This window comes from Mustela putorius, unplaced genomic scaffold (assembly GCF_011764305.1).
Source record: "Mustela putorius furo isolate JIRA1106 unplaced genomic scaffold, ASM1176430v1.1 tig00003834_pilon_pilon_pilon, whole genome shotgun sequence".
Classification (NCBI taxonomy): domain Eukaryota; kingdom Metazoa; phylum Chordata; class Mammalia; order Carnivora; family Mustelidae; genus Mustela; species Mustela putorius.
In genome coordinates this window covers 35,103,374-35,116,493 of record NW_025421987.1, presented here as the reverse complement: position 1 = coordinate 35,116,493, position 13,120 = coordinate 35,103,374, and the positions used below count along the sequence as shown (strand labels likewise).

Sequence of the window (13,120 nt, the reverse complement as noted above, 5' to 3'; positions counted from 1 at the left end):
CCTCCACCTGGTATTTGTCAGCAGCTTTCCATTGCTCTTTGCCTAAAGATGAGGAGGTCAACCTCTCCAGACACAGCTAACGTCTTCCTCCTCCCCCTCCGAGCTCCAGCCTCACAGCCCTGATTTGTTCCTGAAAGGAGTTAGCTGACCCCTCCTCTCCTCCTATTAAGTTAATGCAGTTCTTCTGGTCCTTCAAATCTGACCCTTACCTGACTTCCTTGATGAGACCAAAACCCCTATTGCAGCCCACCAACTGTAAGGAGCTTTTCTGCCTTTTAAGTGTCGTAATTGAGTAGTTTTCACAATATGTATAAATAAATGTAATGCATTTTAAAATCCTGTAAAAGATTATTTTTATTAGTTAGTGATAATGAGTTACTTAATGTTTGTCCTTCCTACCAGGCTGAAAACCCTTGAGGACAGGGTCCTTGTCTGCTTTTGTCCATCGCTGTATCTCCTGTACCAAGCACATAGTCGCTGTCCATTTATCAAACACTTTTGTTCAATAAATGAAATTCAATCATGAATATTTTTCTTTCTTTTTTTTTTAAAGATTTTATTTATTTATTTGACAGAGAGAGAGATCACAAGTAGGCAGAGAGTCAGGCAGAGAGAGAAGGGGAAGCAGGCTCCCCGATGAGCAGAGAGCCCGATGAGGGGCTTGATCCCAGGACACTGAGATCATGACCCGAGCCAAAGGCAGCGGCTTAATCCACTGAGCCACCCAGGTGCCCCCAATCATGAATATTTTTCAACTAAGGAATAGAGCTCGATGCATTGACAAACATTTTAAAAAGCAGCAGTTTTTTCTTTTGACTACTAACCATTCATAAAAAATTTTACACATAAACGTATTTCTCTAAAGAAACAAATAAACTTACATATATTCCTATTTTACATTTGAGAAGTCAAATACAATGTCAAAAACATTGTATTTGTTGAAGATTGCTTATAAATTTATAAGCATATTCATTTATAATATTTGTAATAAATTTATTTCCACAGCTCCAAGCCCAACAAAAGTATTTGGCTTTTTGCTTCATTTGAGAACTCAGTATTATTACTTTCAATTATGCTCAAATATTTTTACAATTAAAATGTGATATATATATATATATATACATATATATATATATATATATATATGACACAGCTTACCAGTTGTTTCTTTTTTTTAATCGTTGGTGCAATTCTTTCAGAAATTATTTTCCTCAAAATCATGGTAGGTCTAAGAATTCCTAAATCATAATCTCAATATATACTCCATCTCTCTCTTTTTTTTTAAGATTTTATTTATTTATTTGACAGAGATCACAGGTAGGCAGAGAGGCAGGCAGAGAGTTCCAGGGAAGCAGGCTCCCTGCTGATCAGAGAATCTGATGCAGTGCTTGATCCTAGGATCTGGAGATCATGACCTGAGCTGAAGGCAGAGACTTAACCCGCTGAGCCACCCAGGCGCCCTATATTCCATCTCTTAATACAGAAATTATAAGTTGTACCTTGCCCAGGATGAGATGTCTCATCATCTGGGTTTGGACTTAATTTAGAATTTAGCATGTTACCTCCAATTACACTAGGAATAGAAAGATGATTCAATCAAACACTTTGTATATATAAATCTTGACTAGAAAGTTACTGATTTTTGCCTATGAGCCAGGGTAAAATACCAGTCAAAATCTCCATGTGACCTCCCAGACGGTTCTAAATACTTGCTTTCCTCTTTAGTACTTTGGGGCTTGTTCAGTCCTCATCTACACTTCCTTCTCCACTCCCGAGTCCCACTTACTTACATCGTGTGTCCGTGTATTACTATCCTGGGAGGATAGTATCACCTCCGTTCTGGGTAGGGCTCATCTCTTCTTCATCATTTTGAGGCAGGCAATGAGAGGTAGGAAAACAAAACAAAGGCAGAGCTTTGTAACCTGACCCAGGAAGGTTTGAATCCCACAATTGCTGGCTCTTAACGTAGAATTTTTCTTCCCTTCCCATATCTGATCCCCCTCAAGTTTGACAGGGAGGAGCAATCTGAACGGGAGGTATTTTCAGACTAATTTTAAAGAGACAGTCTTGACCTTGTTTGAGAGTTGGTAGGTCAGAGGCTTGAGGGGGAGGATAAGGCTCACGGGACCTGATTTCTGGTTCTCTTACTGCATCATCCAGCAAATTACCAATATAATGTTGTCCGTACTTTCAGCATCCACAAAATGGAGGACAATAAAATACTGGCTATGGAACTTTTAAACCTAAAGTCTGGAACAAAACAAAAACTCAATAGACTTTACAAACTACTCTTACTGTTTGTGGGCAGATAGGAAGGGGTATGAGTGTAACCTGGGAAGGTGGAGCTGCGATTGGCTGAGTATCTTGCTGAAGAAATAAAATTATGTGGGACAAGATTAAGGTTTTGCTTCCTTCAAACCACCAGTCCGGCTCTGGAATTCTTTTGTTTCCACAAGGTGCCTCATTAAATCCCTTCGAACATCCTGTGGAGAAGTCTCTGGGAAGTTTTATTTCTCCCTTGGATTTTTCGGAAGGAGCTTCCAACTGCCGGACGTCTCCTGAACCACACGGTAGGGTTTCTGTTAAAAAGCTCACAGAAGGGACGCCTGGGTGGCTCAGTTGGTTGGACAACTGCCTTCGGCTCAGGTCATGATCCTGGAGTCCCGGGATCGAGTCCCGCATCGGACTCCCAGCTCCATGGGGAGTCTGCTTCTCTCTCTGACCTTCTCCTCGTTCATGCTCTCTCTCACTGTCTCTCTCTCAAGTAAATAAATAAAATCTTTAAAAAAAAAAAAAAAAAAAAAAAGCTCACAGAAGTGGTAGGAAAGGTATTACTAATTAATTAACACCAGAGACACCTCATGAATAAAAGAGTCCACATAATTAGTATTCACAAATTGTGAGGGAGGGAAGATGGGGAGGAGAAAAAGAAGAGCGCCCTTGGGTGACAGGAAGTGGGAGGAGACTTTTAAAAGACTTTTCGAAAAGGGAGGAGACTTTTAAAATCTTGGACCTAGGGCCGTTTAAGTAGCTAGAATTTTCTTTTTGTCAACCTCGACTTCTCTGTGGATATGGAGAAAGCAAAAGGCAAAAAGGTAAATACAATTTTAGTGGTTTTGTTTCTGTCTGTCTTTGAGAGCCTCGTCCTGTTTCTCCCTCCCGCTTGAGCACACTTGATCCTTGTTTTGAGGAGAAAAGAATGTGGCTTGATTTCCTCTTAAGAAAAAAACAAAACAAAACAAAACAGTAAAGTCCTAAATAACCATCTCAGCCTGATAATATTGGGGAAAGGATACTGTATATAAGAAACAGGGCTTCCTATTTTGGTTTTGAAAAGATGCTTTATCCTGTGTTTAAGAAGATTTTGCTTTCAGGCCTGGAGGGGAGTGGTGACAGGAGAAGAAGGAGGTGAGGGGAAAACTTCAGGAAGAGGTAAAGGACCTGAGGTTGGTGGGGAGAACTAGATGCTTTAATTTGCCCTCAACAGACACCGGTCCTAAACCAGTAATGGTAGGTCTGAACCTGTCTTTTCCAAAGGTCACCAGGGCTATGGAATAATCCAAAGTCAGACATACTGACAAGCACAACAGGCAGAAATTAAAGGTAGAGAAGCTTTGGGGTGCCTGGGTGGCTCAGCAGGTTAAGCATCCAATTCTTGATTTCAGTTCACTGCTTGATTTCATGGTCAGGAGTTCAAGCCTTCCAGGCTGGGTGTGAACCTTACTTTAAAAAAAAAAAATAAAAAGCAGGGAGGATTTGAGACCTTTCAGTGGAACCGAACCACAGTGCTAAGGGAACCCGAACACTCTCAACCATCATTTTTGCCCAATTTTAAGACTTAAGACATTAGGCTCCAAAGTGAGTAGTTTGTGTTAAGGCTATGCAAATGTAAAATTTGTATATGAATGCAAAGCTGCTATAGTGATGTAAAATGCCATACAAGTGTTAATTTGTCCTGTGCTCCCGCCTTGAGGACCCTGGAAAGGATTTCCACGTAGGGATTTTGTGTTCCTCAGAAATGCCTGCCTGTGTGTCTTTGGGTGAGGTAGCTTCTGCATCTGAAAAACAGAGTTGGAAATTGCTACTAGGTTGCTGTGGGGAGTTAATGAAAGAAAATAAAAAATACATCAAGATCTTATGTAAGAGGTTTCTCTATCAGATAACTGTATCCTCAACTGTTCTCTTGCTTCTGGTGTTCAATTAAACAATGTTTGAGGGCCCAGGAGGAGAGAGAAATTCTGCCCCTAGGCAGCTTACCTTCAAAGGGGGTAAGGAGCACTGATCAAATCCCACAAGCAAATGTAAAACTGACTGATAAGGGGGAGGCGGAGAGGCAACTTGGGAGTTGTGACCTGGTCTGAGGAGATTAGGAGGGGCGGCCAGGTGAGGGAATACTGGAAAAGAGATTCTGACGGAGAAGTAAGATTTAAGAAAGTGAGTGGGAAGAAGGCTGGCGTGGGGTGAGTGAAATCTCTTCAGGCCACGGTAACTAGGCTGGAAAGGAATTCTATGACCAGCCCTTGGGGCCATGGAGAGGCTGGTCCGCTGAATTAAAGACATTTGTATATCTTCATACTAAACACAAGGAACTGCCGCAGGAGTATATATAGAATCCCTCTGGCAGTATTAGGGGAAAACTTCGGAAGAGATCAGGATGGAAGGAATGGGGGAAGAAAATCTTCAGGTAAGAGAATAAGGGATAGGGCAGGTGATACAGGTAAGGGCTCCTGCACCCCCTAGCCAAAGAACCGAGTTTCTTCTACTTCTGCGGTTGTTATCTATATTTTGTCTTTTTCATATTTTCGTCTTGGCCTCCCATTTCCCCATCTACCTCATTTTAGAAGTCAGCCTGGGGTTGAGATGATTTCCCAGAGGAGAAGCTGCACTGCCAGTGATGTGTCTAATGACTATCCTGGTGCCGTGGATGTGAGTTCTCTCGAGGCAGGTAGTGTGTGTGGTGGGGCGGGCATGCTCGGGAAGACGGCTCCTCTGTCCCCGGCAGAACTCCACCAAGTCGGGGGAGCACTCTCTGGCTGGCCTATCCGAACCAGCATCAGAAGAAACCAGAGAGAAGCAGCAGGCTCCCGGTGAACCAAAGTTGCAAAAAACCTCCGCCAGCGGGACCAAACGGAAAAGATCCATGAAAGAAGACAAAGGTAAGAAGTCTACAAGCCCTCAAATCTCCTTTCCTTGGGTTAAGAAGACTGAGGAATTTTCTGAAGGAATAGAAAAAGTAGGGGGAAAAAAAAGTCCTGTATTCTGAAAACCCTCCACTTCCTTCGGCGTTCAGCTTACTTCGCCCGCGCCTGAAGCCTTCTTTCAGCCACCTCTGTTAAAACTTGGGTGTCTTCAGGTTTCCAAACTCTGACAGTGTATTTGTTCTGTTCATCATTTTGACTTCACTCTCTGCTTAGTGTTAAGGGATCTCAGAGTACAGTGGTTTGGGGACAGACTGCTATAAATTTGAAATCCTATCCTTAAAACTCCACCTTCTTTTTCTAAGAATGGAGGATAATACTTAACTTAGCCAGGTCAGATGGAGTGGGCTGCAGGCTCCATTGTAGTGTATAGGGAATAATTGGGTAAAAATGCCTACATGATACCTGACTAGTAAAATGTGCACTCGGTAAAGCCTCATAACTGTTAGTGTCATTATAGTTGTCTATTCTGGAGTGTGTTCTAGAAGTCTTCCCTGGACAGTGAGAGTGTGTGAGGAAGCTGTGTGCGGTGAGACCCAAGCACTGCCCAGAGTGGGGAGGGCTGATGTAATTCTGAGAACGGGTGGTTGTGTGTAGCATCGCCTAGTTGTTTGCTTTGTTCCTTGGTGAGGGGACCAGGCCCCACTGAGGATTACAATGTCGGGTTTAAAATGACTCTCATTCCCCTGGATTGGAAGTAAGATCTCTAGTACAGCCTCGTTGAAGTCTGGGTGTAAGTGCCCACAAGGGAGCAAGTATGGAAGTTTCAGGAAGTAAAAACTGGAGCTTCAGAAGTAGTAAGTCCGTCCCAGGTTTGAGGTTGTGTCTTTTGGAAGTTCTGGGGTCTTTGTCAAGTCATTGAATCTGCAATGGGGATTGGGTTGGGAGAACTTAAAAGTTGTACTTTGACATTTTAAAAGGCTATCCCAAAGTGAATTATTGCTAATTTCATCCTGTTTTCCTCCTGCATCTTGTTCAGAAAAGAAGGAAGAAGGCAGTGGAAAAGTAAGACTTCGGAAGAAAATCCCAGTTCCTCCATTACCTTTGAAATTGCCGCCCGCCAACATGCTTCACCGAGACGTCCTGCGGGCCTGGTGCCAGCAACTAAAGCTGAGCACCAAAGGCCAGGTGACTGCCCAGGGTCAGAGGCAGTGCTCCTGGGGGGAGGGGGAGGATCCTTACTTGATTTTTAACTCCTTTTTCTCTTGTCTTAGAAACTGGACGTATATAAGAGAATCTGCGAATATGCTTACCCTGATCAACAGGTAAGTGATTCGTAGGGATTTGACAAAGGGGAAGCTTTAGTCCTCATTCTGATTACCTAATGGAGCATCAGAAAGTCCGTGGAGGGATTACTTTAGCCTCTCCTTCCCTCTGAAGGGAAATAGCACACCCACCCACCCACCCACACCGACCACCCCCTTCCACCCCTACCACCAGCCACTTCACACCAAAATTGGGCAAAATCGTAAAAATTGGACTGCACTTCTGACAGCACCTTAACCTTGCAAACCCTGTTTATAGAAGAATATTCCTGTCACCGCAGAGGAGGCCAAGATTCTCTCACAGTCACAAAGAAGATCAAAGATGGAGCAGGGGGAAATGTCTCTGGAAGGTTTTGGAAAAAGGGTATCTTCGGACGGGACCTACCCTCCTGAGGTGGCTGCTCCCCCTGAGGGTGGGGCACCCACCTCTGTGGGGTCTGGTGCTCTCCTGGAGGGAGTTGATACCGTTGTTGTGACAACTTCAGCCCCAGATGCTGTGTTTGCCTCCTGGTCGAGAATTGCAGGCAGGGCTGGCATGACGGAGACCGTGGAATCGCCACAGGAGGCCCACGGTAAGCCCAGGCTTGAGATTTCGCTCTGGTCCTGTTGAAGGAAAAAATGCAATTGATGTTAACCTCCAATCAGTTTTAGGGTATATAAAAATCACCTGAAGGGTTGGTGATTCCTGGGCCCTACCCACAGAGTTTCTGATTCAGAACTGAGGTAGGGCCTGGGAATTTTCTTTTCCAATAATTTTTCAGCCAGTGCTGATGATGCGAGTCTGGGGACCGCACTTTGAAAACCACTGCTGCAAATTATTGATGTCATCAGAAGGGAATGGCAATCTGTTTGGCTTTCTTTCCCCTTCTTGAAGGAATTCAAAGAGCACGCTCTAAAATCAGCTGCCTGAGCTTAAGCCTGGGATCTTCTAAAGTCTGTTAAGTGAGTGACATTACCAAGATGTTTAATACAGTTCCCAGTTTTCTCACCATAAAATAGGTTAATAGTTACACCTACCTCATAATGTTGTAAGAATTACAGGATATAAAATTAAGAGAAACCATAAGCTGGTTAGCCCAGTACAATGCCTTTTGAAACCCCAAACCCATTTCATGCAGACCCTCCCAGACCATTCCTGTTTAGTCTTTCTATTGAAGGAAACCAGAGTATGTCATCCCAAATTATACCTGTCCTAAATTGTTTTAAAATGTATAATAAAAATTGCTTTGAGCTGATGGCAATTAAAGAGCAGTCAACCCAGAAAAGTCCCTTTTTACTGCCTATAGGCAGCTTATAAATTCTCTTTTTGCTGGAGATAGTCCACTGAGAGGTGGCACCAGAGATACCTTATTTATTAAGTTCCTTCCCCATGGATTGACCTGCCCACTCTCTGCCGCCCCCAGGAGCCTATAACTGCTTCCCTTTTTCCTGTTGTTTCTCTACAAATTCCTCTTTCTTTGTAAAAAACGAGGATTCTGAGCCACCATTTTGAGTTCGTTTTCGTTGGTGGTTTCTTCAAGGGATATGTGCCATATGCATTAAGAAACTGATTTTCGGGGTGCCTGGGTGGCTCAGTGGGTTAAGCCGCTGGCTTTGGCTCAGGTCATGATCTCAGGGTCCTGGGATCGAGTCCCGCATCTGGCTCTGTGCTCAGCAGGGAGCCTGCTTCCTCCTCTCTCTCTCTGCCTGCCTCTCCATCTACTTGTGATTTCTCTCTGTCAAATAAATAAATAAAATCTTAAAAAAAAAAAAAAACTGATTTTCTCGGGGGACCTGGGTGGCTCAATTGTTAAGCATCTGCCTTCAGCTTGGGTTACAATCCCAGGGTCCTGGGATTGAGCCCTGCATCAGACTGCTGCTCAGTGGGAAGCCTGATTCTCCCTCTCCCATCCCCCCTGCTCCTGTTCCCTCTCCGGCTCTCTCTCTCTCTCTGTCAAATAAATTTAAACATCTTTTAAAAAAAAAAAGGAAGGAAGGAAGAAGGAAACTGATTTTTTTTTTTTTGATCTTTTTGTGAAGGAGTCCCTGCTCCAAACCTAGGATGGGCAGAAGTAAAGTTTTGCCTCTTTGTACTATCATTTACCACACTTGGAGCTATACCACTTCCAGCTACACTTTTTCCACCGAAAAGTTTGTGGGGTGTGTGAGTGTGTGTGTGTGTGTGTGTGTAAGGTTTTATGTATTTATTTGACAGAGTTCAAGTAGAGGAGCAGGCAGAGGGAGAGGCACCCAGGAACCTCTCCTTTTTAAAGTTTTAATAAAAACTGTTTTGTATGGTTTTCTAAAAGGGCACCGGACAGGGATGCCTGGGTGGCTCAGTTGGTTAAGCGGCTGCCTTCAGCTCAGGGCGTGATCCCAGCATCCTGGGATTGAGTCCCACATTGGGCTCCTTGCTCTGCAGCGAGCCTGCTTTTCCCTTTGCCTCTGCCTGCCATTCTGTCTGCCTGAGCTAGCTCGCTCGCTCTCACTCTCTCTGACAAATAAATAAATAAAATCCTTATAAAGGGGGGGTGGGGGTGCGCAGGACAGAGTAGGTTAAGCTAGGATTCCAGGGCTTGTATCTTGGAGCCGGCACTTAAGAAAAGTAGAAACAAAGACCATGATCTATTCTTGACCAGAAGAACATCAGAATTTAGTCGTGCTGTCTTCATTTTTCTTTCCCTTTTCCTTCTCCAGGTGTCAGGTGGTGTGTGGTCCATGGAAAAAGTCTGCCTGCAGACACAGAAGGTTGGGTTCACCTGCAGTTCCATGCAGGACAAGCCTGGGTGCCTGAAAAACGGGGAAGAGTATGTGCCCTGTTCTTGCTACCAGCCTGCAATTTTCCACCCCCACACTTGGAGGACAATATGCTGTGCCCCAGATGTGTTCGGAGGTAAGTACCTGGTCCTTTTCTACAGACGAAAACTGGACACCTGGCGTTCAGTTAGGGTAGAGAGGAGATGCATATTAATTTTAAATAGATCCGTATTTCTTACACGAGCTGTCAGTAAAGAGTTCCAAGAAAGTAATTACTGAGTTAAGTGTATTCCTAAGAAAAAGCATTTATAGGTCAGGGCTTACTGCTTCTGCCTAGAGACCCACCCATAATTGTGGAGAAACAGTATTGATTAAATACTGTATTACAGGTATATGCATGTCACAGAAATAATGACTAGCAAAACAACAGCAACAAAACCCCCTAAGTAGACTCCAGTCTAATGGGGATATTGCTCTGTAAACATAGTACATGATGACTAGTATCAAAGAAGAGGTTTCTTAACTTGAAGGAAGAATTGCCTACGTGGAAAGAAGAAGAAAGCTCATTTTTTAATAGGGCATCCAATGCCAAGGCTGAGAGAATTGAGGACAAAGTAGAAATTTTTAATATTTTAGTGTGACAGCTATGGTTAAAAAAAAAAAAAACAAAACTGCTTGCTCCTTATAAAGTGGGCATAATAATGCCTATCTGAAGTACTGTGAAGATTAGAAGAGTTAATAAATGTAAAGTTCTTTTTTTCTTTTCCTTTTTTTTTAATTTATCTGACAGAGATCACAAGTAGGCAGAGAGGCAGGCAGAGAGAGAGGAGGAAGCAGGCTCTTCACGGAGCAGAGAGCCAGATGCGGGGCTTGGTCCCAGGACCCCGGGATCACGACTTGAGCTGAAGGCAGAGGCTTTTTAACCCACTGAGCCACCCAGGTGCCCCAATAAATGTAAATTTCTTAGCACTGTGTCTGATGTGGGAAAGCATTAAAAAAAAAAATGTGGGTATTAATTATTCCAGCGAGTGGGATTCCTTTCAATGAAGTCATAAAGATGGAAATATACAGTGTATGCAAAAAAACCAGTTTTTGGTTCTAATCAAGCACTATAGACTTTAAGTAATATCATTAGTTTAGGGTCTGATTATAGTCAGCTTTGAAGGTTTAGAATTTACCCAGTAGCCCATGGTGCTCTTTCAAATGATGCCTTTAGTTATGTGATCAATGAAATACCTCCATAATCACCAAAGAGCCTACTCTAGAAGTATAATTGTGAAGAGAAACAAAAGTTTTTTTGTTTTTTTTTCCTCTGTAATTTAAATTCTAAGCCAATTAAAATCAACAGTGACTGGCTGGTGCAGAATAGACCTGGGGAGGGAAGGGACCCGATAAATTTGTTCTCTGTAAACTAGACTAGCTAATTCTTTTAAGATTTCTGATTCTAAATAGGATGGGAGATATTTTTATTAAAAGAAGCCACTACTATTGACAAACAGGTGAGGTGGGGTGAGGTAAAGCGGGGTGAGTACTGTTGTTTCGAAGCCGTAGCAATAGCACTGGCTCAAGGAAGGGGACAGTCCTCCACTGAAGTCCCTTTTCTTGCAGCAACCATTTCCATAATTTTACCCAGGCCACTTCACTTTTCTGGGCCTCGGTTTCCACATCACTGATAAAAGGAGCCACATTGACAGGGAGGTGTGCAAAAGTCATCAAAGTATGAAAATTTAAGCAGCACCAAGAAGTTTGTATGCCTGTAAAGAAAATTTTTTTAAGATTTTTTATTTATCTATTTGACACACAGCACAAGAGCACACTGAGGCAGAGCAGCAGGCAGAGGGAGAGGGCGAAGCAGACTCCTCGCTGAGCAGGGAGCATGGTCTCATGACCTGAGGAGGAAGGCAGCCACCTAACTCACTAAGCCACCCAGGTACCCCTGAAAAGAAATTTTTAATTCCAAAAGCTATTGTATTTAGGGGTTTTGTTTGTTTGTTTCCATTATATTTACTTTTATAGAGAATCTACTGAGGAGGATGAAGTACAGTTTTTTTTTCCCCCAAAATATACACATTGCATTGGTCATAGTACAGTACTATAATACAGTAGAAATATAAACAACAAAAATCACTTTATTTTTTAAAATTTATTTTTATTGAAGTTCAGTTAACATACAGTGTATTAATTGGTTTCAGAGGTGGAGGTCCATGATTTATCAGTTTTCTGTAATACCCAGTACTCATTGCATTATGTGCCCTCCTTAATGCCTATCACCCAGTTTTAAAGAAAAGGATATATATGCAAAATTTTGTAGTTTCAAAGATTAGAGTGTAGGGGCACCTCGGTGGCTCAGTGGGTTAAGCCTCTGCCTTTGGCTCAGGTCATGATCTCGGGGTCCTGGGGTTGAACCCCCACATAGGGCTCTCTGCTCAGTGGGGAGCCTGCTTCCCTGTCCCCTTCTGCCTGCCTCTCTGCCTACTTGTGATCTCTCTCTGTGGCAAATAAATATATAAAATCTTAAAAAAAAAAAAAAGTGAAGGACACGAAATCTGATCAGGTAGCTTTTTATTGGGTGATGGGCCACTGAAGGGTTAGAAGCAAGAAAGTGCACTGAGGCTTACATTGTAGAAGAGGGAAGAGAGTGAGATCTGTTAGAAAAATGTGGGAAAGTTGTTTTTAATAGGTTTTACAGGCCTAGCATCTTCTAAAGGTGCCAAAACAGAATCTGGCTTTAGGTAATATAAATGAAGCAGAAGAAGGTAGAAATGATACACTCGCTTGGATAATGGGAGATTCAGAGCAGTGAAGGATACAGGTGCCTTTTTGAGGCTTGAATATGTGAAGCAGACAAGTAGGAGGGGTGACTAGAGGTGTTTTCCAAAAGCACAAATGGAGAGGTGCATCAAAAGGATACTCAAAGGAGATTTCCATTGTGCTGTATTGAAAAGCGTGTGCTTCTGGGCTTAGTTTGGTGCAGCCCAGAGATCCCTCTCCCCAGCCCTCAGTTGTGCTGGAACCATCCCCCCTTGGCCTACAGGGCCCCCATCCTTAGGGTCAAGGTTACTGAACATCCTAGGTCTTGGACAGTTGACAGAGGTAGAAGCCTGAAGTAGGTAGAACCCTCAGGTTAGACTCCTCCTCCCCCAGCCAGGAGTGGCAGCCCCTGGGCCCCAGTTACTGTCTCTCACAGGACAAAGTATGTGAGTGTGCACTTGTATCTCCCCCTTCTGGCTGTCCTACTTCTTGCCAAGAATTGTTGCTGCCAAGCAAGTTGAATAAAATTGAGGTCACTCTGGAGAGTCCTTCAATGACCTACCAAGGCCACTAGGCAAATGGTAAAAAAATTCATTGGGGGGCTTTTCCTGCCCATGGGCTGCAGATAGGAGCATATTACAGAGACATAACGGGCCTAATAGTTACTCCTTGATGACTTGGTTGCATGCTTTACCCCCCACTATCCTCAAGTTCAGGAACAGTTCCACCAGTGGCATTCTTGGCTGTTTTTAAGGGTGTAACTTAATGTTTCTTCTTGGATCTTATCTTTTTAAAAAGGAACATACTTTGTTTGCGTTGTAGGAATAAGGTGTTAATGAAAAGCCTCCAGTGAGCTCGCAGTACCAGGAAAAGGGGTACAGCGGTGATTATGATTACTGGTAGAAAGGGAACTACAAGCAACTCCGCAGTGCCACTGATGGGAACTGAAGGCTGCTCCACACCCTCCATCTTCCTGCTTCCAGGGCCCACGGGCCTGGTCCACTGCAGATGTTACCCTCCGACCCCTAGACCCCTACCAGGGCCTGCACTGTCGTGGGTTGGGATACAAGGGCTCTTAATGCTTTACATTGGAAAAGCATTTCAAAATTACTATTTATTCTACTAAATAAGATGGAAAAGTCATTCTTCTACCAAACGTTGACCCTTCTG

At 43.4% G+C, this 13,120-nt stretch overlaps 1 protein-coding gene across 1 annotated transcript; it reads left to right on the top strand.

Annotated features, from left to right (window-relative positions):
* The first annotated feature begins 3,071 nt into the window (after window positions 1-3,071).
* DPPA4 (developmental pluripotency associated 4) lies at window positions 3,072-12,803 on the top strand. The gene is made up of 7 exons (XM_004769145.1): window positions 3,072-3,099; window positions 5,049-5,156; window positions 6,178-6,326; window positions 6,413-6,463; window positions 6,726-7,035; window positions 9,140-9,335; window positions 12,773-12,803. Exons 1-7 carry the CDS (start codon window positions 3,072-3,074, stop codon window positions 12,801-12,803), a joined length of 873 nt encoding a protein of 290 aa, XP_004769202.1.
* The last annotated feature ends 317 nt before the right edge of the window (window positions 12,804-13,120 follow it).